Source organism: Buteo buteo, chromosome 26 (genome assembly GCF_964188355.1).
Source record: "Buteo buteo chromosome 26, bButBut1.hap1.1, whole genome shotgun sequence".
NCBI classification, from domain to species: domain Eukaryota; kingdom Metazoa; phylum Chordata; class Aves; order Accipitriformes; family Accipitridae; genus Buteo; species Buteo buteo.
Genome location: NC_134196.1, coordinates 16,766,096 through 16,789,152, shown reverse-complemented (window position 1 = coordinate 16,789,152; position 23,057 = coordinate 16,766,096). Strand labels below are relative to the sequence as shown.

The 23,057-nt window shown below is 41.2% G+C and overlaps 1 protein-coding gene across 4 annotated transcripts in view; it reads left to right on the top strand.

Annotated features, from left to right (window-relative positions):
* The window catches only part of TBC1D30 (TBC1 domain family member 30), a 57,681-nt gene extending 39,239 nt beyond the window's left edge, over positions 1-18,442 (top strand). For 2 of the 4 annotated variants that reach the window (XM_075057959.1, XM_075057961.1), the window contains 8 exons: positions 1,484-1,652; positions 3,098-3,266; positions 6,246-6,351; positions 11,844-11,956; positions 12,130-12,269; positions 13,924-14,130; positions 14,339-14,395; positions 15,707-18,442. In XM_075057959.1, the coding sequence (XP_074914060.1) occupies positions 1,484-1,652; positions 3,098-3,266; positions 6,246-6,351; positions 11,844-11,956; positions 12,130-12,269; positions 13,924-14,130; positions 14,339-14,395; positions 15,707-16,488 (1,743 nt within the window). In that variant the 3' untranslated portion in view covers positions 16,489-18,442. The remainder of the gene's footprint in view (positions 1-1,483; positions 1,653-3,097; positions 3,267-6,245; positions 6,352-11,843; positions 11,957-12,129; positions 12,270-13,923; positions 14,131-14,338; positions 14,396-15,706) is intronic. The other 2 variants (XM_075057960.1, XM_075057962.1) reach the window with 1 other exon arrangement.
* Positions 18,443-23,057: the final 4,615 nt, after the last annotated feature.

Genomic DNA, 23,057 nt, shown 5'->3' with positions numbered 1-23,057 from the left:
CTCAGTAGGAAGGGAGCAAAAGCCTTTATAAAACAGTTTCTTTAAGGTAGGGATTTATGGCTTATTTCATAAGAAATTAATGAAAACACAAATAGCATAGTTGTAAGTTAATGTTGCTATATTAAATTATTCTTCTGATGGTTGAAATACATCTGAACAAAATAAAGCATATTTTTAAAAGACAATGAGGTGTCCCAGTATTCAGCAAAGGTTAGGGAATGTGTCTGACAAAATATGAGACTCCAGCTTATTTGTGTACTATGTTTTGATCACCTATTTCTTTTAAATCCTTAAAAACTTAACAAAACCAAAAAGAAACCACCGTCAAAAAAGTGTAAAAGCTGTTGATTTGCCTTTATTGACTACTGATCTACGTGCTTTAAAACATGGAACAGAAGACTGTTATTGCCTGAAAAAATCTTGCAAGGGCAAGTGGTAGCATGCTGTCACAAGCAGCTGGGAGAGAAAAGGAAGCAGTAGGACTATGTAAGGTGGTGCTCTTGGAAGTCCAGTGTCTGCCAAGCTATTTTTGTGGGCATTCTATGAAACGAGAGGGATTGGAAGGAAGATTGTCTCCTATGTATGAAGGTGCCATGCTCCTCTCAAGCATTAGAGGCTGCATGAAAGAGATGAGAAGGGTGCTTGTTTGAAATTTTAACAAAGGAGTAATGGAGAGCTGAAGCACATGGGATGACTGCACGCAGGCTCTCTGGATATGGTTTGTAGAGTGGCCATAGAGATTGTTAAAAGATCCTGAAGTGAAAGTCAGCGTCTTCTGTTGGGCTGATGATATACATCAGCTTCTGCATATTTCTTCATTGCATTTGTTCATTCAAAAGTTTGACATTATCCAGTTAATACATTACCACCCATGTAACTGAGCTATCTCACTTGAAACAGATGTCTGTTTAAAAAGTCTCATGCTGCTTAATTTAGCACCTTTTAAAGTGACAAGATGAAGTGCAGCACATGGTAACACATCACAGTAAAATGTGTGGAGAATGTTTTTTAAAGTACAGTATCTTGTATTTTGGAGAGGGGAAAAAAGATGATTTGGAAGATCAGTCTTCTAGTTGTGGCAGTTAACAACCAGAGAAGGAACAGTGGAACTTCCCAACAGTGTGGAGAATCTCATAAACGCATACAGCATCAGAAGTGCCAAAAGTTGCCTTTGGTTTGAGTGATGCTTCCAGTTTGGGCATAGCTTAGTGTGACATGGATTTTGGTCACTAATGGTTCATAAATTCTGGACAGCTTCAAGGGGCCTTTGCACCTTGATTGCTTGTGGATACCTAGAGTACCTGTGGATGCTTAAAATAAATGTTTTCTCCCTGTATAAATGGAGATACCAGAGACATGTGTTGCCACTGGCTCCAAGCTGTTCTTTAGTGAACAGAGAACTTTAAAATTCTATATTTTTTTGTTATTCGTAGAAAATAACTGGCTCTAAGTCCTACATGATTATATTTTGTTCTCCCCACAGATCATGATTTACCTAATTGATAAGGTGCTTCCTGATAGCTATTTTGTCAATAATCTCCGTGCTCTCTCTGTGGATATGGCTGTTTTCCGAGATCTTCTACGAATGAAGCTTCCTGAACTGTCCCAGCACTTAGACACCCTGCAAAGAGCTGCTAACAGAGAAAGTGGAGGTAGGTTCAACAGAAAATGCATTTAAATTCTTTTTTGCTATCGTTTTGTCTAAGCACTGGTCTAAAAATACAGTCTTTTAAGTGTTTACGTGAGTTTAGTGCTTATATATTTTAAATTGTTAAGGTGAAAGATGACAATTTTCATTATTGATAACCTTAACGTAAATAGATGTGCTCTCAGGAAAAAAATAAAGGGGAAATAATTTGGTCCCACCACTAATCGGATCGTGTTGACAAGGATATAAAATGTATGGAGTGACAACACTGTAACACATAGCTTAGTACAAGGGCTACCTTGAAAAGGTTGTTTCTTGCCTTAGCTCAAGATACCTGTCCTACCATTGCTCCTTGTAGTTGCTAGCTTACATAGCTGTTCTGTGAAGAATTACAATGTGAGAGCCAATGGTGGCTGGTTACTATTGCTTCACCTGGATGCTTAGCAAAACTCAGAAGTACTTCTTGGGTTGCTAGCTGAAAACTGGCTTTGCAATGTGTTTTTTTTTTTTCCCCTGGTGTAGAATTCCCTCCAGACTACTTCTAAACAACATACAGCTCTTTTATTTGGTAGTGTTTTGGGGAAGGTGTTTTTTTTGTTGTGTGTTGGTTGAGGTTTTTTTTCAGTCTGGAAGCTAAGTGCACCCTTAGTTCCATCTTAGAAAAGATCTGCTACCGTGTTCCATGTAAATAAACTGTGACTGTACCCAAACTGTGTAAAAACAAAGAGAGGGTATCGCGGAAGTATTTGCTGTTTTGAAAGTGTTTTCACAGGCAGCAGCCTCTTTGGTCATGGCCTTCAGTGCATCAGTTGATACTAGGATGCACTACGTGTTCTCTGAGCATAACAAGAAAGTAAAACTTTAGAGTTTCAGGCTGAAATACGAAAACTTGTTTGAAACTTAACAAGCCAAAAGGAAAACTGAATGTGTTACAGTCACTTCTGCTAAGCTGGCAGTGCATCAGGATATTAAAACAATAGATAAAACTTTACAGAGACAGTCACATTCACCTTCATGTAGATAAAGACTTCTTATGCCATTAGTTTCTGAAGAAATGTAGTGGTTTGGGGCTTTTTTTGGTAGTTGTTGTGGTTTGGTGGGGTTTTTTTAATAAAAGCTTTTAGTTCATATGGCTTTGGGGAAGCAAAAGCAATCTTTCTGATATAAGAAGAAAAAAGAAAGGTGTGGTGGTGTTTTCCAAGGTTTACAGTCTAAAACCAATGCTGCTGCTGTTCAGAGCTTTTTGCAGTGCAGCAGAATGAAAGGTGATGAAGTATGTAATTTTTCCATTGCTCTTTTTCTCAGCTTATCTTTGGACAGCTGCAGGCTAAGTAAGTTTTGAGCAATAACAGAAGTGCTAGAATGTCTGGATTTCAGTGTGCAGTTTATATTCCTTGTAAAATAATAGTAAATTACAATTACTTTAAGATTTTTACTTTTTTTTTTCAGGAGGCTATGAACCCCCACTTACAAATGTCTTCACAATGCAGTGGTTTCTGACCCTCTTTGCCACTTGCCTGCCTAACCATACAGTTCTGAAGATCTGGGATTCAGTATTCTTTGAAGGCTCTGAAATTATACTGAGAGTAGCTTTGGCTATCTGGGCAAAGTTAGGAGAGTAAGTGGTTATTTTTATCTGATTTTTCTTTTCAGTATGAGCAATGTGTGTAACTTATGTTGTTCCGAAGGGTGTGTTCTTAATTCTAAACAAGATGCGATCTTTCAGGAGAATGATTCTGCTTTGAAAAAGCTGCATGAAGTGCCTCTATGGCTTCCCCAAAAACATGTGCTTCTGGCATTGTATCAGAATGGGCATTATAGTTAATTGACCCTTTCTGCAGGAAATATATCCAGTTGTTTGTGTTGTCTGTGTGTAATGTCTTCATGCTATGCTAAAAGGTTGGTTGGACTTCCCAGAATGTAGACCTCTGAGGGAGCTGGTAAATACTTTGTGGAAAGACATACAGAGAGATTTAAGGGTGACTAGCTAATTTAGTTGGGTGCCTGAAGCTGGGGATGTTAATTCCTTATTTTCACTTAAGGATACTTAAGGATTTGAGCCTATTGGCTATACCTAAGAAAAGAGTTCAGTGTTACTAAGAGAATGATTTAGTGTTACATGGTTCTTTTCTGTTAAGGCCTGCAAACAAATTTTCCTGAAATTCTCTGCTTTTAAGCACTTGCTAGCCAAGTTTCTATTATAGTCCTTTATGGCCTTGGAAACTCACCACATAGGACAAAACACAAGAGATAGTCAGTTCCTCTAAACTCCTCTGTTGTCGTAGCAAATATTTGCATTCCAAAGAGTGTACAGTGCTCCTGGAGAAATGAGTTTTGTCACTGACTTCAGTGGGAGGTGTGAGCTCTGACAGGGTGAGCAGATGTTAGCTCAGCTGGAAACTTTTTTCAGCTGGTGTCAGCAGCTGCATCAAATTTTTCTTGTGATGCCTGTCAACACTCACCTTCCTTTGTTCCCTGAGACTGAACCACTGGGATTTATGTTAGCTCTGTCCTTGGAGGTTTCTTTTCTTTTTTCTTTCTAAATAAATTAGCACTGCAGGCTAGTAGTGTTGTAAGAGACTTTGTTTAGTATATTTAATTTTTAATCTGAAGAATAATGATTATAATAATAATTTCCTATGAGCTTTATTTGTTCAGTTCATTAATGAAACTTGCATGAATCATTTACATTAGGATTAAGCTATACATAGTCCCATTGTGCTTTATTACTTTGCGCCACACCTTCAGATAAAAGGTCCTATTGCAGTCGGTCTCTGTGCACCTAAAAGCTGTCTTATGAATGTTCCACCTCATAACGTGATAAAAAAGAAAGTCGCTGCTTTGAAGATTTTACTACAAAACTTAAAGCAAAAATGAAATGTGTTTTATAAAAACTGGAAGGAACAGAATGAAGAAATCTATAAGAATATGTCCAAAAGAATAAGCTGTTCATACTGCACACCTTGTAGCTGTTGCTTGTGGGGCATGGGAGAAGGTCTGGGAGATTTGGGGGCAATTAACAGAAAGGGACACTGGTGGGATAACCAGAGATCCAGAAAATGATGAGTCACTAAAACTGAACAAGAATTGAAATACAGTAAGTTTGTGATTAATAATATCAAACAAGATGAGGAAGTAAAAGATCGGGCCCTGTGTTTTTGCTGGGAGAGGATTATGATTTTGTTCCTCTTTCTTCTCCACTAGAAATAGAACAGGGGGGATTTAAAGTGGGGCCTGAAACAGTGATCATAGTCTCATGATCTTCATACTTCTCAAGACTATCTTTCTAGACCCAAAAATGGGGTGAGAAGTGCATTTCCTAAAATGTGGGTGGTTCAATCATACTTCTGTTTTGAGGGAGACTGAAGGAATCGGGAGGTTAAAAATAGATGCAGCAGAGAAAGCAGTATGTGGAGGTCATGAGAGACTGAAGGTATCAGGGAAGGTAAGCAGTAAGCTTGTGATAATTGGCTACATACCCATTATTTCTACTTTTTTTTTTTATCTACTTAATCATTCTTTTAGCTAAACTATGTTAAGATTTCAGTAGGAGTTTCATAGTTCAATGGTTGTTCCCTATAGACTCTGAAGATCAAGGGAAGCTTCCTCTTCTAATCCTTAAGAAAAAAGGCAGGGTACTTTTTTGATCATTCCAGCAGCTGTATTTTATAGGGGAGGCTACAATATGCAGCCAACAATGCATTTGTCTGGGATAGAAGTAAAACAAATTTTTCACTTGACAGGAGAGGATGTTTATCAGCTGACTCTAACGTATGTAGAACAGCAACTCACGAAAGCATATTATTCATATTTCTTTTCCTTTAGCTGACACTCTGTGGGTGATTTTATGTTTTTAGAAATTTTTTAAAAAGTGTGGGGAAAAAAAAACCCCAAAACCCAACTGACCCCTCCCCCCAAAACCAAAACAAAAAAACCCCCGCACCACTAAAACAAAAAAAAACCCAAAACAAACAAACATCTGCACCTCTAATTTAGAAGTAGCATTCACAAATATGCAGGATATGAGTGAATTTTCCTTCATTCTGCAGTACGTGAGCTCAGCTCTTTTGAATACAATGACATATTTAAATACACCTATACTTAATTTACTCCACCAGAATGTTTTCTGGCTGGTGAATATGTTCCCATCTGACAAAACCACAGTTCACCCAGTGAATTCAGCCGTTTGGTGCATAGTGAAGAATGGGTGATGAGGCAGTCAAGAAATCTTTATGCTCCCTTTCTGAGCTGATGGTGGAGCTCCCCTGTGCTGGTAGGAGAGAGGATTTATTGATTCTCGTGTTGTAGAAGTGAAAGGGGCAGAGGGAATAACCTGTCTGGACATGCATGAATCCTTTATCATGAGTGGTCAGGACAGTAAGCTGTGCTCAGTACATCCTTTTACTGCACCAGCATTTCCTGTGATGCGCACAGTTTTATTATTTGGAAGTGTATGGAAAATTGCAATAAACTTAAGAATTAAGGCAACCAATGGAAGCGCATATTTCAATGATGACAGAAAGTTCAGTTTTGGTTTGGAGGGGTATATTCATATGTAAGAGTAAAATAAAAAAACCCAACATGTATTTTGATGTAGGCAAATAGAGTGTTGTGAAACTGCAGATGAGTTTTACAGTACCATGGGCAAGCTGACCCAGGAGATGCTGGAAGACAGTCTGATTGACAGCAATGAACTCATGCAGGTGAGTAATTGTGATATAATTATTGTTTGTGCTTTCTACACATCCTTCAGGTGCTGATTGCTAACATTACATTTTTGTTCAGATACTGCAGAAACCTAAAGTCTTCCAAGAATAAAAGTTTAAGATAAATGAGTTGAGCTAGCATGTCAGTGAAACAAATAGGTGACCTGCAGTTAAAGCTAAAATCTTATCTTATACATTAAGAACAGAGAACCATTAGGCTCCATTTGATAAAAATTGGTTGTATGTTGACAGCTGAAAGTTTGTTGTGATATAATGCCCAATTGGATTTACACAAGTAAGACATAGAATCTTTTAGTAGTCATAATTTTTAGGATGTTCTTTTGTTTTATGTTTTGGTCAGCTATTTATTACACTGTGTCCTTTTCATTCTGCAGAGACTGTGGGAGGCAAGAGTTTATCAAGCGAGTAGGAGAAAAAAAATATCCTTCATGATTTAAAAAAAAGCCATGAACAGTTGTCAGTGAACTATAAACAAAGACATTTGTAGATAATTGCAGCCCCTGAATTCTTAAAGCATACGTCATTGTATGAGAACAAAGATCCACATTGTTTGGGACAGGAAAGGGCCTTTACTACTGCAGATACAGTTTTACTGATTTGCACTTGCACTTCTTTTTGTGATATCCTTGAGGTGTTGTCTGCCTAGATGTTTTATAAAGACTTCATGCTACAGTTCTGGAACTTTGCTTTTGATGAGTTAGAGCATGGTGATTAAATGGGTTCAAATACAGGGCACATGGTTCACCTGAAATATTTTACCTGTCTTAGAGGAGGGAAAAAAAGTCAGTCTCGGTCTATGAAGTTGCATGAGTTTATTAACAGCAGTTAGCAGTTGACGTCCGTTACCCATTATTGGAAGCAAAACTTCCTGAGTGTCTGGGATAATACCTAGTCTGGTAAAGTACTGCCCTGAAGTAGAGGATTACTTTCAGATTTTTTATTTTTGTTGTTATTGGTTTTTTGTCTGATGAGGGAGCTCTAGGAATGGGAGAGCACTGTGGCTTTGTTTCAAAAATGGAAGTGCACCTGGTCAGAGGTACTCACATGCTTTTTAAATAAGTGTTAAGGTTTCTCACGAGACGGTTCAGATATTGAGGATGCGTGAGGAAGGCGGCACAAGCTGATGCCTTCTCATATTCATTGTGTCTCAGTTCCTGGTCTCAAGTGTAATACAAAATCAAGATGTGAGAAAGAATAATGTTGAAAAAGCTGAAGTGGACTTTAGTGACTCAGTGAGGATTTCTTTCTTTGCTGTTGTGTGTAATAGAAGATAAGGCATAGGTAACTTACTGGTTGAAGGGATGGAAGGATCTTTTGTTTTTTTCAGCTGTTGCAATTACAAGTATACTAAATCAGCAGTCTTTTTGTGCTTCAGCAAAAATAAGCACTTGGTACAAGGTATATGTGTACTCATAGGGTACATGTGTATTTTGTGACACTGACAGGAGCGTTATGGTAGGGTAGCATCGCCATTGATACAGAGAATGTGGCAGGTTTAAGTTTTCTGCATAGAGAAGCAGTGTGTCTGGTTTATGTGTGTTCTCTCAGTTGAAGAAACCACACTGTAGTTCAGGTAGTATTCTTAAGTCAAAGGCAGGCACCGACAGTGTAGCTTTCTCCATCTGAGGTGTTCACTCCAGGCCCTCTTTACCGTAATTGGAGAGAATTAAGCGCTAAAAGAGTTTACCATTAGGGTATGTGAATGCCACCATGTGTCTGGCTGCTGCATTTGGACAATTTTCTCTGTGCTGGAGAAGAAAATAAGGAAATATGAACCACTGCATTAATAAAAGGATGCAGGCTGCTTGAAGACACTGGTTTTTAAAATGCTTTAGGCTTTTTCAGAGGAGTCAGCCAGAGATTAATGTTAGACTGCTTTGTTTTCAAAATGTTTTGAGTGGTTTTTTTTTCTTTTTTTCCCCTCATCAAAATCAGAACAGTCAATTTACATCTAATACTTTTTACAAGGTAGCTCAAGGATTAGTATCTTACTGCAGGAAAGGATTAATACCCTGCTCTGCCTTCCCTACACATTTCAGTAAAGGTTGCTGGTGGCAATCATCTCACTAGAAAACAAATTGTGCTCTAAAAGGCCTGCTTCCTTTGGGAGCTGGAGGAGGGACGTGTGGCTGATCCTTCAGTGGCAAGTGTTGACAGAGCAGATGTCTAAAGTAGATCAGAGGACTCTTGTCCTCGTTCTCTCCACCAGCATGTATAGTTGGTACAAGTTTATAATTCAAAATGCCTCCCTCCCTCCCTCCCATGCAGACAGTACATATACCTGGGACTGAGTGCTTAAAGCTTTTGCAGATTTGGCTCTTGCATGGCAAGAGTTCTTACAGTGTTGTACTGAGGAGAGCATGGAGGGATTGGAAGAGCAAGCAAGCCTACAGCTTCCTCCTTTTTCACATTGAACAGTTTAGGTAGATAAAGGGTAAGTGCTGTACATGTCAGATGCTAGACCAGGTATGTATTCAGGACTAGAAGTTAAGCAAATACGGTATTCAGTAATGTCATTTTATTGGCCTGTTAATAAACTTCAGTTCTAACATGGAGACAGAAGGCTGTATGCCAGGTGTCTGCAGATATTCTAAGCAACATGTGCTAGATTGAGTACACACTTTCATGTCTTCTCAGAAAGTGCGCATTTTTATAAGCAGTTAAACTAATTCAGATTGTATGCCTAGAAACATTGCAGCATAGAGGAGATGAGAAGCAAACAGGAAAAGGAGAGGCATCCCTGTGTGCTTACTGTGGCGGAGGGGAACAGGGATTAATTCCTCTGTAGTACCCTAGCATTTTAGATCATCCTCTGTAGATGGTTACCCTTATTTGATGGTATTCGCTGTTAACTTTCTACTTGAGTAGCACTTTGGGTCTTTTTGGATTTGTTTTTGCTTTTGCTTTTTGTTTTGTTTTCTTAGTGAAAGTGAAAAGAGAGCAGAGCCTTAAACCAGTGTGGGGTGGCTCTTGAAATAAGTGTGTTTGAGCTGTCTGCAAAACTGCTTACCCTCTTGGAAGCCACAGCCTATCGCTCTCTGTATGGTGTTCTGCTGAGGGTGTGGATGGCTTTGCATTTTTTAGGGTAAGGCAAAGGATTGACAAATGCTACTGATTTAAGGTGAGAAGAGAGGTTTTCTTCCTTGTCTCTTTTCTGGTTCCCAGAATCTGTCTCTTATGGCCATAAATAAGATGGTAAGTTTGGCTACATCATGGTTCGTATGTGTAGGCTGTTTCACTCTGGCACAGCTTCACCAGAATTAACCAAATGGCATCCAAGGCTGTGTACAAACTAGGAACAGGCTGCTTTGACTCTGAAGCATTGCTGTGAGGAGATCACAGGTGTTGATTGACAATGTTTTTTTAATATCCAGTGGAACTTGCATCAGCATAAACTTTGTTTGTGGATCTCTTAAACAGGTGGCAACTGAGGCCTCCAGTTATAATCTGATAACAAGTAATTAAGCTAAAAACGTGTATGCTAAATGAAAGAAGTTGCACAGGATCTGGAATAGACGCAGATTGGAGACGGGCAAAAGCTAAAAGCGTAATCTAAAACAGTAGGTGCAAGGAGTAAATGGAGGATTCGGAGTCGACTGTTTCACTTAAAGGGTAACTGGCATATGGAACAAGTTACCTGAAAAGGCTGTTGACATAAAGGGTAGAAATAAATTCCAGACACACCTCCTTCTCTATGAAGGGAGAGACTCAAGACATATGGGGAAAAAACCCAGGGAACTGTGGTGGAGATCAAACAAGCAGGCAGGCACGTTGGGCCGGAGGTGGATCTTTCTCCAGATCATAAAATTCCTGCATCTAGTAGACTGCCAGGATAGCGCTGTTCAGGCCCTAGAGAACACTTGTCTTTCACAGTAGCATTGTAGTTTCATGGAGTGGCAAAGTTTCAGTTCATGCTCTGGGTTTTTGTAGGCATCCTCCTTGCCTTAGAGTCTGTGCATGGCTCGAACTGTAAAAAGCGTTTTCATGCAAGAGCCTGTTGAGCTGCACTCCAGCCGGCATCATCCTTCCTGCTCCTCATTGCTTACAGCATTACCATTAGTGAAACAGGTTTTTTTCTTCTTCTGTCAGGAAAGCACTAGTACTGAATTCATGTTTGTGATTTTCCTTAGTGTATTTAGCACAGGCAAGGCACAGTTCAAGAATGGATTATGTAGAAATTGTTCAAAATTTCCTTTTATCTTAATTGAGGCCATTTGCCTTCAGATGAAAATGTCACTGACTTAATACCAAAGGGGGGAAAAAAAAGTATAAGTGAAGAATTCCTGTCATAGCTAATGAGAAATTGTTATGTTGCTGTCTTTCAGAAGACATTTAATTTTCAAGATGGGGAAAAGCTATAATATTTCAGAGAAACTATGAGAAATGATATTTTGGCTATTTTTCTTTTTACTTCTGACATTGAGACTCCCGATGGATTGTGTGTCAGTTATCTGAAAGTCCTGAATAGTTGTAAGTGTACAAAAGTAGGGGGAAAAAAAGGGCAATTAAAATAGGTAGGAACAAATCAGCAGTGGTATTGCAATGAATCTGGTGTGTCTTTATGCCAGGTTGGCTGGTGACACACATTCTGTTATTACAAAATGACAAAGCAAAAAATAATGCTGAAAGCAAATACATTTGCAACTGTTTATCTTCTTTAACTCTGAGTACTGAAGTAAATAAAAATGTATTGGAGGGGTTTTTATGGCCTCTTTTTAAGTTCTAGGGACTACACGTTGAGTTCAGAGAGTTGCAGAGAGGTTTCACCATGGAACAAATTTCTTTTAAAAAAACAACCTTCACTACCCCTGTTCCCCCCCCAAAACCACCCCCAACCCCCCCAACAATAACAATCAAACCCAGAAACTGAGAGGAGGAAAGTTAGCTGGATAATGTTGGGTCCTTCCTCTTTGGCTGTAACTTTCATGTGGAAGTGATTTCCTTCACACAAGTTCTTGGGGCGGCTCAGGTGAAGTAATGGATCTGTTAACAGTCCACATCAAGTGAGGATCTGCTGCTTCCTATCTATGCTAATGTCAATACCTTGTTGAATACTTGAGCAGAAATGTAAGTCTTCTGGAAGATTCCCAAAACCTCAACGATGCATTCATGCAAGTGAAATCATAATTGGAGGAGGAGGAGGATTTCTGGTGTGCTGGCAAGGAAAGGATTGACAATGATTATTAAATAAGTATAGGAGTTGAAAAGGACCCTACATCTCATGTTATCTGTTCCATTTTTATTTTTTTCTCTCTGAACCATGTATTTTTCTAGTGAGTCAGTCTTTATTTTTCTTGCAGGAAATATTGACTGAATCATAAAACTAGACCATTTCCATTTTACAGCACTAGAGAACGTGCAGCCTTTAATTCTGCAAGACTGAAAGTCTGTTCATGGAGAAATCTTTTGTGGGACTGTTAGTTAAAGTGAAAATTTTAAAAGCTGCATTTCTTTTTTCCACCCCCTAGACTGTTTATACCATGGCTCAGTTTCCCTTCCCACAACTGGCAGAATTAAGGGAGAAATACACGTACAACATTACTCCTTTCCCTGCAGCAGTGAAATCAGCTTCACTTTCAGGGTAAGTTTGAAATGCACTGCTTATGGCATATAAGCTTATTGTTTACCCTGCATGGATAGTGAAAAGGCAGGTGGCATCCTCCCTTGTATGCTCCTAAAGGAGATAAAGATGTTTGGTGATGATCATATTTAGGAATGTCTCTTTCTTATTTCTCTTATGTTCTCATTTGACAGAAGGCTAGGCAGAACCAGAGACAGTGATGAGGAGAATGACCTAGATGATGAAGACTCAATTGCCAATGCAATTGGCTGTCTTGGACCATTAAGTGGGTTTTTGGCACCAGAGCTCCAAAAATACCAAAAACAAATGAAAGGTAAAAGTGCTTTTGTTCATTTTGTAAAACGTGGTTAAATCTGTATCACCTTACAGAAATCATCTGTAGCTTCATCTGTGAAAGATGCTTTGAAAATTGTATTTTATATTCACATAGAGCTTACAGCAGGTACCAAATGACTTGCTCTGCAGTCCATGAAGATGAGTTCAAAGTCAAGTTTGAGGGGTGTATGTGTAAATTAAATGACAGTGTGGGTTAAGGATTTGGCTACAGTAATGGTTAAAAAACCAACCCCATAGTGTTGCCCACCCACAAGAAAAAAAAGTACATATGTGGAAAAAAGTCCACCCTAAATCTGTGCTTATTTTCAAGAAAGCTGTTAGGTAGTTGGCATTTTCTGAAGAGTGTACATGTAATAAATAATCTTGACCTTTATTAGCATACGCATGGCTAATATTGGAACCTGTCAGCAGTGAGTGAATTCTGCAGGTCATTTCTCTGTGCTTTTGGCCAAACCTTCAGACTGTTGTATGTTTTGGGTATATTCACTTTTTTTTTTTTTAGATTGGGTATGGTTTAGGTGTTGTCTCTATTTTTCAAATCCATCCACATTGTAATAAAATTTCTGACAGAATTGTATGTTCACCTGTGCAAGGTCTACAAGCAGAACAAAATTCTGATCCATACCAGCAAAGCAGATCATTTGTTAACTTGCAGCAGCTTTTACAAAACAGTACTGGATCAACAGTGATTTTATGATATCCTGGGAGAGGCTATAGTTATTTATCCCCAACCCACCCCCACCTTCCCCCCCTAAAAAACCCCGACTGATATAGCAGTCGCTCTTATCTGATTACACATCATTCTTGTGGCTTGGTTTCACTGAGACCTGTAAGCTGCAGTTGTCCTCTTGATTGCTGTGGTGGTTTGTTTTTCCCTTCCTGAGGGACTGTAAGTCTCTACCTGCTGCTTCAAACTAGCACGTAGTCAGAACATCAGACTGCTGTTGCAAACTAAGCCAAAGACAAACAAATATCCCTTGAAAAAGAATTACCCTGTTGACCCTGGAGTGCCAGTTTGGTGGTGCATCAGAACCAGCTGTGAAAATAAATTGCACTGCTGCTGTTGCTCTGCAGCTGTTGATCAGAGATGCTCTCAAGTTGCCTGATCCTCAGCTGCTCTGCGCCTATCCCTTTTGTTGCTACTAGCAGCTTTCTCCCTGTTGTGCTATAACTGTTTCTTGATGCTTCTTGCTGGTATCACTAGGTTGGTTGTATAGTCTCATGCCTGCTTGACTGTAATGTATTATAACTTGCATTGTTAGCCTCCTCTTTGACCAATTGAGTGTCTTTAATAACCAGTTTCTGAATTACTTTGGTGATGGCTTGGTGTACTTTTGGGTAATTGAAGAACTGTGCTAGTAACTTTGCATTGCTATGTTAATTGACTTTTGTACTCTTTGAACTCCCCTCAAACCCTTGCTATTCTTAAGCAGTAGTTCTAGAAATGTAACACTTCTTATTATAAATAGTGCAGCTTTGTTAAATATGCATATTATAATAAATTTTTAATTAAAGACTACAGTTAAATAAGACTATAGGAATCAGACATAGACTTCCCTTGCAGATAATCTGCAGAACTCTTTGAGTATGCCAACTACTCCTTGTCTCCACTTTATTCCCACTCTGTGCAGATCAGAATGAAGAGCAAAGTCTGGGTTCCAGTAACATTGCAGAATTAAGTCCAGGAGCAATAGACTCTTGCCGAAGCGAGTATCACGCTGCTTTTAACAGCATGATGATGGAGCGTATGACCACTGATATTAATGCACTAAAAAAGCAATATTCCAGGATAAAGAAGAAGCAGCAACAGCAGCTTCACCATGTGTATATCAGAGCAGGTAACATATCAAAACATGCTTCATTTACCAATTTATTACAAGCTAACTTCATCATAGGAGACAAGGCAAATAACATTCATTTACATTTAACCAAATAGACAAAACAAGAGAGACTGATGGAATATATAACACATTAGTAGTAAAGTGGATACCACTTCGTACAGACAGATTGTAAATGAGAGGGTGATGTTTTTTCTTCTTTTGTCAGGATCTGAAGGTGACGACCCTGGGATTTTTTTAGGTCCCAGGGACCAGCTGAACAATGGTACTTAAAAGTGTCTTTGCTATCTGGGTGCATTGTGTTGATCTCTCTGATTAAAAACTTCAAATCTTTGGCATTCTTGGAGTTGACATACTGATGCACTGGAAAAAGTGAAATGAGGAGATGAGTACACTTCAGACCAAGTGGCAGGTAGATTCCTAGCTGGTCCATGTTATCCTAACTCCTCTGAGTTCATCCAGGTATGGCAAATTATGCAGCTGAAGAACTGGCTTAGATGTTCCATTGTGGCTGACAGTTTACCTAGCCATAATGATACTGCTGTGAGGATTGAGCTGGACATCAGTCCGTTATTTAGCAATCTGTGTTACAGAGCCTATTTCCCCAATTGGCAAACTCAGCAATGTGGAGGTTAGCAGGAACAGCACAGCTGAGGGTTTTAGTGGGTGTGCAAGCTGAACACAGCCCACCCCACTCATTCCTCCCCACTTAGGTGTCACCTTTCTAAAGTTGACATTGAACCATGCAGATGGGTCACTGTGGAGAATTTTTATTCCTCTTCTAGATTGTCTAAACTTGTCCTAGCAGGAGCATTTGAATACATAGAGCTGAAAATTTTCATTAACATAATTTGTAAGGATTTTTTTTTTTTTTTTAAATATTGGCAAAGTATTTGCTTTAAACAGGCTGTAGCCAGCAGAAACAGTGCAAACAGTAAAATGTTGACTCCCAAGGATTGCCAATCCCCACCCCCCAAACATAAATCTTTCTAATCTTACTAATCATGATGCAGGGCTGGGTTTGTGGTTTAATCAAACTGTCATCTAACTACCTAATTCTGAGTCTACTGCTCTGGTTTAATAAGAGGACCTAATAGGTGTGGTTTATCCATTAGAAATACATTGATTCATTCTCCAGTCACACAAGCCTCATGGAAAGGCTTATTTGACTGACCTTGTATAGGGACTGAAGTGCCTCTCATGGTTGGAAGAGAAATGAAGGAGAGGGGAAAGATCAGAAGCCAACGTTAATGTTAAACTATCAGTTACAGTGCAATTCCAAAAATTGAGATGCTATTGTTGTTATGATTTATTTTCATGGTATTCCTGTATTCCATAGGTAAGAAGCAGGGAGGGAGGAAAGAAAATCTTTATTATAGAAGTTACAGCTTTGTGTTTGACCCCAAGATGAAAGAAAAATTCAGTGATTTTTCTTTTTTTTGTAAATAACTGTCAGTCCTACAAACCTTTGCTATATATCTCATAGAAAGACATCAAATTTGGTGGGCCATCCTTAGAACATTAATTGGTTTTGTCCTTTTACAATACTGTGTTTTTCTTAAACACTTTCTTTCAGACAAAGGGCCAGTTACCAGCCTCCTCCCTTCTCAGGTGAACCATTCCCCAGTGATAAACCACCTCCTTTTAGGAAAGAAGATGAAATTGAATAACAGGTCTCTCAAAAATGCTGTTATTCACATCCCAAGTCATGCTACAGGGAAGATGTCTCCCATTCCCCAAGAAGATCTTAAGGCAAAACTGAACTCTCCATGGCGTACTCACATACGAGTTCATCGAAAGAATATTGCTAGGGCCAAAGGCCAGCTGGGCTATGGGGATACTGTAGGACTAATAGATGAGCAGAGCGAGAGCTGTAAAACAAATAGTCCTGGTGCAAAGGAGGAGACTTCCAAACATTCTGACTCTGGAGAAAGAGAAGGAGGTGGTTTGGATGACAGGACTACTCGAAAAGCTGACCGGCAGTCATCTGAGCCAGTCTCTACGGACAGCAGTACAAACATGTCAGTGGTTCAGCTAAAATTGGAAGCACTGGAACTTGCCTCAGATAGCAAAACCAATGCTGAGTCAACATCCCATCAGTCCAGCCAGCCATGTTTATCAGAGTCGCCCAGTTCATCCAGCGACAGTGGAAACCTGGCTAAATCTCCCCAGCCTGGGAACCTGAAGCCACAAGTCTTCAATCCTTTTCCCAGCGTCAAGCCTCTTCGAAAGTCAGCTACAGCCAGGAATTTAGGGCTGTATGGCCCCACTGAAAGAACGCCAACTGTACACTTCCCACAGATGAGCAGAAGTTTCAGTAAGTCTGCCAGTGGCAACAGTGGGACCAGGAAACGATGATGTACTTACTACCTGGCACTTTCTATTTCTGACAGCAACAAAAAATTTGTATTGCCTCCTCCCCCTGCCCCCCCCGCCCCGCCCCTAATGTGTGCGTGTGTACATGTGTCCCAAAGCATTTCTAATCTTTAATTAAGTAGTGGGGACAAAAGTGGTTACCAGATGTATAAATATGTGTCTTTGACAATTGTGCTGCTCTGTTGTTATGGGATAGATTAGTGAAGATGCACTCTGGCACCCTATTGTCGATTCTGATGGTTCTGTGGTAAAATAAATACTGATTTGCAGTGTGAAGCATACTGTTTCTTTAAATCTAACTCGAACATAAAATCACTGGCTGCCTTTAACCCCTCAGCCCCCCATGGCTGCCTCCTGTCTCCTTCAAAGCTTGAAGGACAAATTGTCTGGTGCAGCAGACACCTATAACAGTTTTTATGACTGTTATGCAGCTTCCCCATTAGACCTCATCATCACGCTCTGTGAGCAGCTGGAGAAGCCATGACTAACAGAAGCACAAGCAGTCCTAGCAGTCAAAAGTATCCCTTTGTGTCTGGCATGACCGCTTAGCTACTGGGCCATCTGGCTTCAGATGTTCTTGAGCAGCATTTTGTGCTTCTCTTCCCACAGCAGTCTTCTGCTGATACTGCTTTTAATATAAATGTAATCAGTGAGCATGAGAATAGCAGACATAAGTCCATCCACAACACTGGTTTGCTCCTTTTCTGTTACATATGTACATACCTACATTTCTGCTACTTACTGCTGGACAGTTGCAGCATGCAAAATTAGGAATTAGGTAGGTACAACTATATGTGTAGTTGTATGAGTATTATGGCACATCTTGGCTTCAGTGGATTTAAAAGCTATTATCTAGATTACAGACTTGTAATTAAATCATATTTGCCAGCTTAGCAGTAGGTACAATATATGAATGTTCCAAAGTAGTTTAGGGTTTTAAATTCTATAAATAGAGTGATTAGACACTTAGGGTGCCGCTTATCATTAAAAGCCAACACATGAGCCACTGTGTAAGTGGGATGGACCTGTGGGACTGCCATGGGCTTCCACGGCTTGGTTCTGGTTTGGTGTGAAAGAGCAATGGCAAAGCGATAAGCTGAGTATTTACTTCCAAATCAAAAAGCAAAGCTGGTGAATACTGTAAGACAAATACTTTTTTTTTTTCTATATATATTAAACAGGCAGGCAGAGAAGCTAAATGTGGATAATTCAACTTCAGGGTTGCAAAATCAAGCACTCAAACTCCAAGAAATTCAGGTTGCTCTTAAAATGTTACAGCTCTGCCGAATTGTATGTATCGACTGTGATTCATTACCTTATTGCTTCCAAGTTTCCCATGACATGAAAGTGCCATTATTTTAAACTGGAGTAAAAACAGTGATGATGAATCAGTCCCATTGTATGTAGTATCTTACTTCCTTTTTTAAAATTCTTTGTTAAATTTGCAAATTAATATATCATTGTCTATTTATTAATGTATCCCATAACCTATAAGATTTGATATCAGTTTTACTGTATACAATAACTTATAAGCTGTACAATATACCCTGTTTACTGTTGTGGGGACAGTTTTATTTTGTTGTTTTATAAAAGTGTATGCATATAAATAATATACAAGTATGAACACTATAAATATAAACCGGATGTAGATCAGATCTTGCCCCTGCCTTATTTTCAGGTTATAGTAGTATTGTCACTAATGATTATTTATAGTGCTAAGTAAATTTAAAATAATGTAGAATTTAGTCAGTGATCATGGACTGTATGCGAATTGTTTCTGCCTTGATTAAGAAGAAATGGACTTCTCAAAATTTTACTGTGAATCATTCTCCCCAGTTTTTCTTCGCTTCAGTGTATCACGTGGCTGTATATGGAACCAGTAAAAATAAAAGGACTGTCATTCTGCAAAAACTGCTAAAATGTTGAAAGTACATGTATGAATTTTCAACACGTTAAGCTGTGATTAAGCAATGAAAAATTAGCAAGCTTTGCATGGATATTGGTTTGGGGAAAGAAATGCCAGTAGAATACAAGTTCTAGTGATTCAGACCTAATCAATAATTGACGATTGTGCTCTGAAGGTCTTGTACTCTACTTGGACCATTGGGATTGAGGCAAAGGAACCATGACACCTCAGTGCATTAGTTTGGTGATGTTTGCTGCAGGCAATTTTCTTTAAGTACTGCTAGATGAGAAAATTGAGTGTCACTTCAGCTGTTCAGTACCTCAAAGGATGTTTACTCTCTACCTGAAATCTGCCTGTTGAACATGCAGCAAAAGCAACTTCATTGTTTGGTACTGAGGGTGGAACATGAACATGAGATCCAGAGAATCAGGAAACTCCAGAGACTTTTCCAATTTCTTTTTCCCTAATGAATCCCTTCAGCAAATGAGGTCTGATGATGTGGCTGTGCTTGGAAGAGTGGCATTGCAGCACTGAGGACGTTGTGAAACATCATGGTGAGAGTCTCTGCTCCATAAACCTCTGCATTTTGTTTTCCTTGAGGCCTCCTTGTACTAGTGCTCTCTTCCATGTGACTAAATGACCTTTCTGTTTATTGGGTTTTTGTAACTCCTCAAGTCTTTTTTTTGAGAAAGTATTTTATTAGGATCAGGTTGACTTTTATTTCTGATAATGTGTTTCACCATCATCAAATGGAAGCTCTCAAGGGCTGGGCATTTGATTCTGTTTTGAGAACACTTAACAGGCCTGCAAGTGGAAATGGACCCAAAGCTGTTTTGAGATTATTCAAAATTGCCTGCACTTTGGGAGTAAAAATGGTAGATGGTAGAAATCAGTTTTTCAGAATTGCAGGCAGCAAACAGTTGATTTCATCCACAACTGCAGCTAGGGGAAATATAATTTTGTATACTTAAAAAAATCCTATCATAATCCATTCAAAGGAATGTGTTTGCTAGAAAGACAACAAAATGTTCTTTCAAGCAAAAATAAAATGCAGTCCTTTACACTGATATTTCCAATTCAGGTAAAAGTTCATGTTCAAAATTCAAGAGAGACTTTAAATCCCTTTCCAACCTCCACGACATGTATTTTAAACCATGCGAAGCTGTTCATGCAGAAGTAAGGCGGGTGGTTTCACCGCTCTGTAGTTTTCCTTGACCTTCTCGCAGTGAGTCACCCGGCGCCTGTCCGCGGGCAGCGGTCACACCTGGCTGAGTGGCAGGGAGCCAGTGTCACCATCTGGCACCAGCTCCGCTGAAGCACGAAGAGACAAAAACTCATCCTAATGGATCCCTGTCCTTGTCAATGCTTTGTTTGCTCCAGTTTTACTCGCTCTTTGTTGGCAGAAGATTGGTTCAGGGCAGGGGGTCATCATGGAGCCCTGCCAGTGATTTGAGACGGGCAGTCGTCCCAGACAAACACCTTCAGCCCAAGTGTCATCGGCCAGCGGGACCCGTCAGGTCAGGCTTCTCGAGCAGCCACAAACTGCTGTGTTTGGACAGCAGTTGGTGTTGGTGACAGCATCCGAGGGAAGGTCTTCTCCTCTGGGAGGGTCGTGCGTGGGCAGGGTGGGTCCAGCGCGCTGCAGGAAAGTACACGTGTGAAGGGTACTTCTGTCTTCTGCACGCCCTTCCCCACTGAAGAGCCAAGCCTTCATGGCTTGTACGGGCTGACTTTGGCTGACACGAGATACTTAACAAGATTTAGGACACAGAAGTGGTTTGCAGTGTAAGACCGTGTCAAGCTAGCCGGTGCCCAGGCCCAGCCTCCCCCAGCCTGCAGGGTGCTGGTTCAGCTGTGCTTCATCCTACAAACAGCAGACAGCATTTACCGGCTCACCGCAGGTTTAAAAAGAACCACAAACGTTTCCAGGTCTTTTTCTGATAAAATCGTATCAGACCACACTGGCTTACCATAAATGAGCAGGCAGGCGTGGGAGGCAATGCATGTGGATGGAGAGGTTGGGAGGAGGGAAGGAGCGACCCATCCAGGCAAAAGGTGCAAGAAGGTTTGAGGGAAAGCAAACTCCTCGGTGCCTGTGCTTCTTTTTAGATTGTGTGTTTATAAACAACAACCAAAGGATCAGATGCACGTTGTGCCGCTCCACCAATCCTTCATGTGTTCAAAATAGTCATGGACATGGCTGATGCCAGCGAGGAGCCGCATCCCGTGACATTGTTGTCCACCCACTTGGGTCGCTCCTGCCCTGCCCCAGCAGGAGGGAGATGGCGGCGGAGAGCCCTCCGGCGCGGTTCACTGCGGCTCAGTTCACGCAGCGAGCCGTTGGAAAGGGAGTGAGCACTCAAATCCCATCCAGGGTAAAACGTGCTGTCATCGCCGTCACTGGCCTGTGCTCTGAGCCAGCTCTGCGGGGAGGCTGTAGTTACGTGACACTGCCCCAAAATTAGGCTAGTGAGTGCTGCTAACGGGCAGGTGTGCCAGGCCATTGCTGGATGGATGTGGCTGTGCAACCTGGGGCAAAGCTTGGCGTGATATCTGCAGCTCCACAACGTGGAGCTGGCTTGCTAGCTCAGCCCAAAGGCTTTGTAAGCCTGTGTGTGCTCAGAGCAGGGCTTGCACCAGTTTGCAGGGGATCTGGTGGCTGTACGCAACGCTCGGCCCCCAGTAGCACTTGGGATGTAATCCTCTGCGTCTGGTTTGGCAGCAGCAGCCCTGCCAGTCTGGTAGAAAGGGCTGCTACACAATGTGTTGCTCCTCTCTCCTTCTCTCAAGGGTGTGTAGTTTTTTATTATCATTTGTTGGTTTTCTGGTATTTTATAATTGCTGGTGGCACAGGGAAATTTTTTGAGCAGTGCCTCATTTTTTGAATACTGGAGCAGGAGCAACAGGGGTGCTCTCTGCCTCGCAGCACTCAATAGTTTTTGCAACTGTTCCTCTCTACGTTTGGCTTGTGCTTCCCCTTTGTGAACTCCCAACCCTTGCTTGTGTCCATTGACTGTGTTTGATGAGAGTTTTCAGGAAGATAAGGATAGCCGTGCTGGTTGGCTTAGCCCAGCATCTTTTCTCTGACCACTAATTGTTGGAAATCCCTAAGAAAGGAGTCCTGTAGGAACATGGTGCATCCAGAGACAGCCTTCTCCTGGGGCAGTCATCCAATGTTGTCTGGGTTGTGCACATCGCATGGAGGTGAGGGGGATGGCCAGGCCAGCAGCTCAGGCCAGCGGCTCATCCACAGCAAACCAGCAGCGTGCTGATCTGGGCAGCTGCATGCACAGCGGGGACCACAAACAGTGGTTCAGCAGCAAAATTTCCTCCTTCACATGAAAAGAATAATAATAATAATAGAGACATGGCCAGGAATGAAAAGAATAATAAACACCAGAAAATGTGAGCCTGAAACAGTAGCTGTCTCTGTGATTCCTGCTGCATGCCGGTTTGCCTCGTGGGCTCCGCTTGCACTTCGAGCAGCGTGGTGGTTCCTCCCGTCCCGGCTGACCGGCCTCCCCTTGCTGGGGAGATGTCCCAGGACTGGCCTGGAGGGATCCTGCGAGGGGGCAGGAGGTGGGAAGAGGCTGGAAAGCCTCACAGGCCCTCAGAGAGCGAGACGTGGCTGAAAACCCGGACCCAGTGCTTCGCACAGCCCATGCAGTGATGAAGGACGCAGGCAGCTCCCGACGGGCTTTTCAGCCCTATTCGAACATGCCTGGTGGTGTTGCTCTGCTCTTGCTGCTCACTGCCCATAATGGCTCCTCTGCTGCATGCATCCACGTACCTTGCTTTCCCTTCCTGACGGCTCCAGTGGCTTCTCCAAATGGCGCACAGGTACGAACACCGGCCCAGAGTCCACGGCAGGAGCCAGTCAGTGCAGATACACCACAGGGACACCTGTGGAGGGAACGGGTTTGGCCAGCAAGAAAGAAGCAAGTTCATTCTTAGGAAAAGAAGGTAAGGTCTCTAGCAACCACCCAGCATAGGTATAGAAGTCCAATGTTAAAACTCTGAAAGGCCAGTGATTTACAGCTCGCCTGCAATCAGTCACACGCGCTCAGGGAGAGGAGAGCTGAGCAAAGCCTTACAAGGTGTCAGCTTGTAGTTCCAGGCACCAAAAACAGTGTCAGAAATCTTAAAATTGTTCACAAGCCGGACTTACAATTGCAGCTTTCCTTACTCTCTTAATGACTTTTCATGCAACTGGGTTCCTTTTTTTGGCGTGGTTTTTTTTTTGTTTTTTTTTGTTTTTAATACATGCAGGTCTATTGCTGTGTTTCATCTACACCAAAATACAGCTGTAAACCCGATTGTCTTCTGCTCGTTCTCACGCTACCAGTCAGTTGCATTAGACATCATGCCCTTTTGAACTCCAGATTACTGCGTATGATGATTTTTTATACTCTTTTCCCTGTACTAGTAAACTTTTCACCCAGCTGCAACAATACTACTCACTGTTTGGCCCCCAGTGCTCTTGGAGAAGAGGCCTTTCTCCAGAGGAAACAGAAGGACTATTGTCTGCTTGGCAGAGGAACAGATGACTTGGTGTTTCCTGACACGTTCTCCATCCCCACTAGCCAGCGCTGAGTCACCGGTTTCCATCCAGGCTGGAAAGTGTTTGTTCCACTCATGCCGAAGA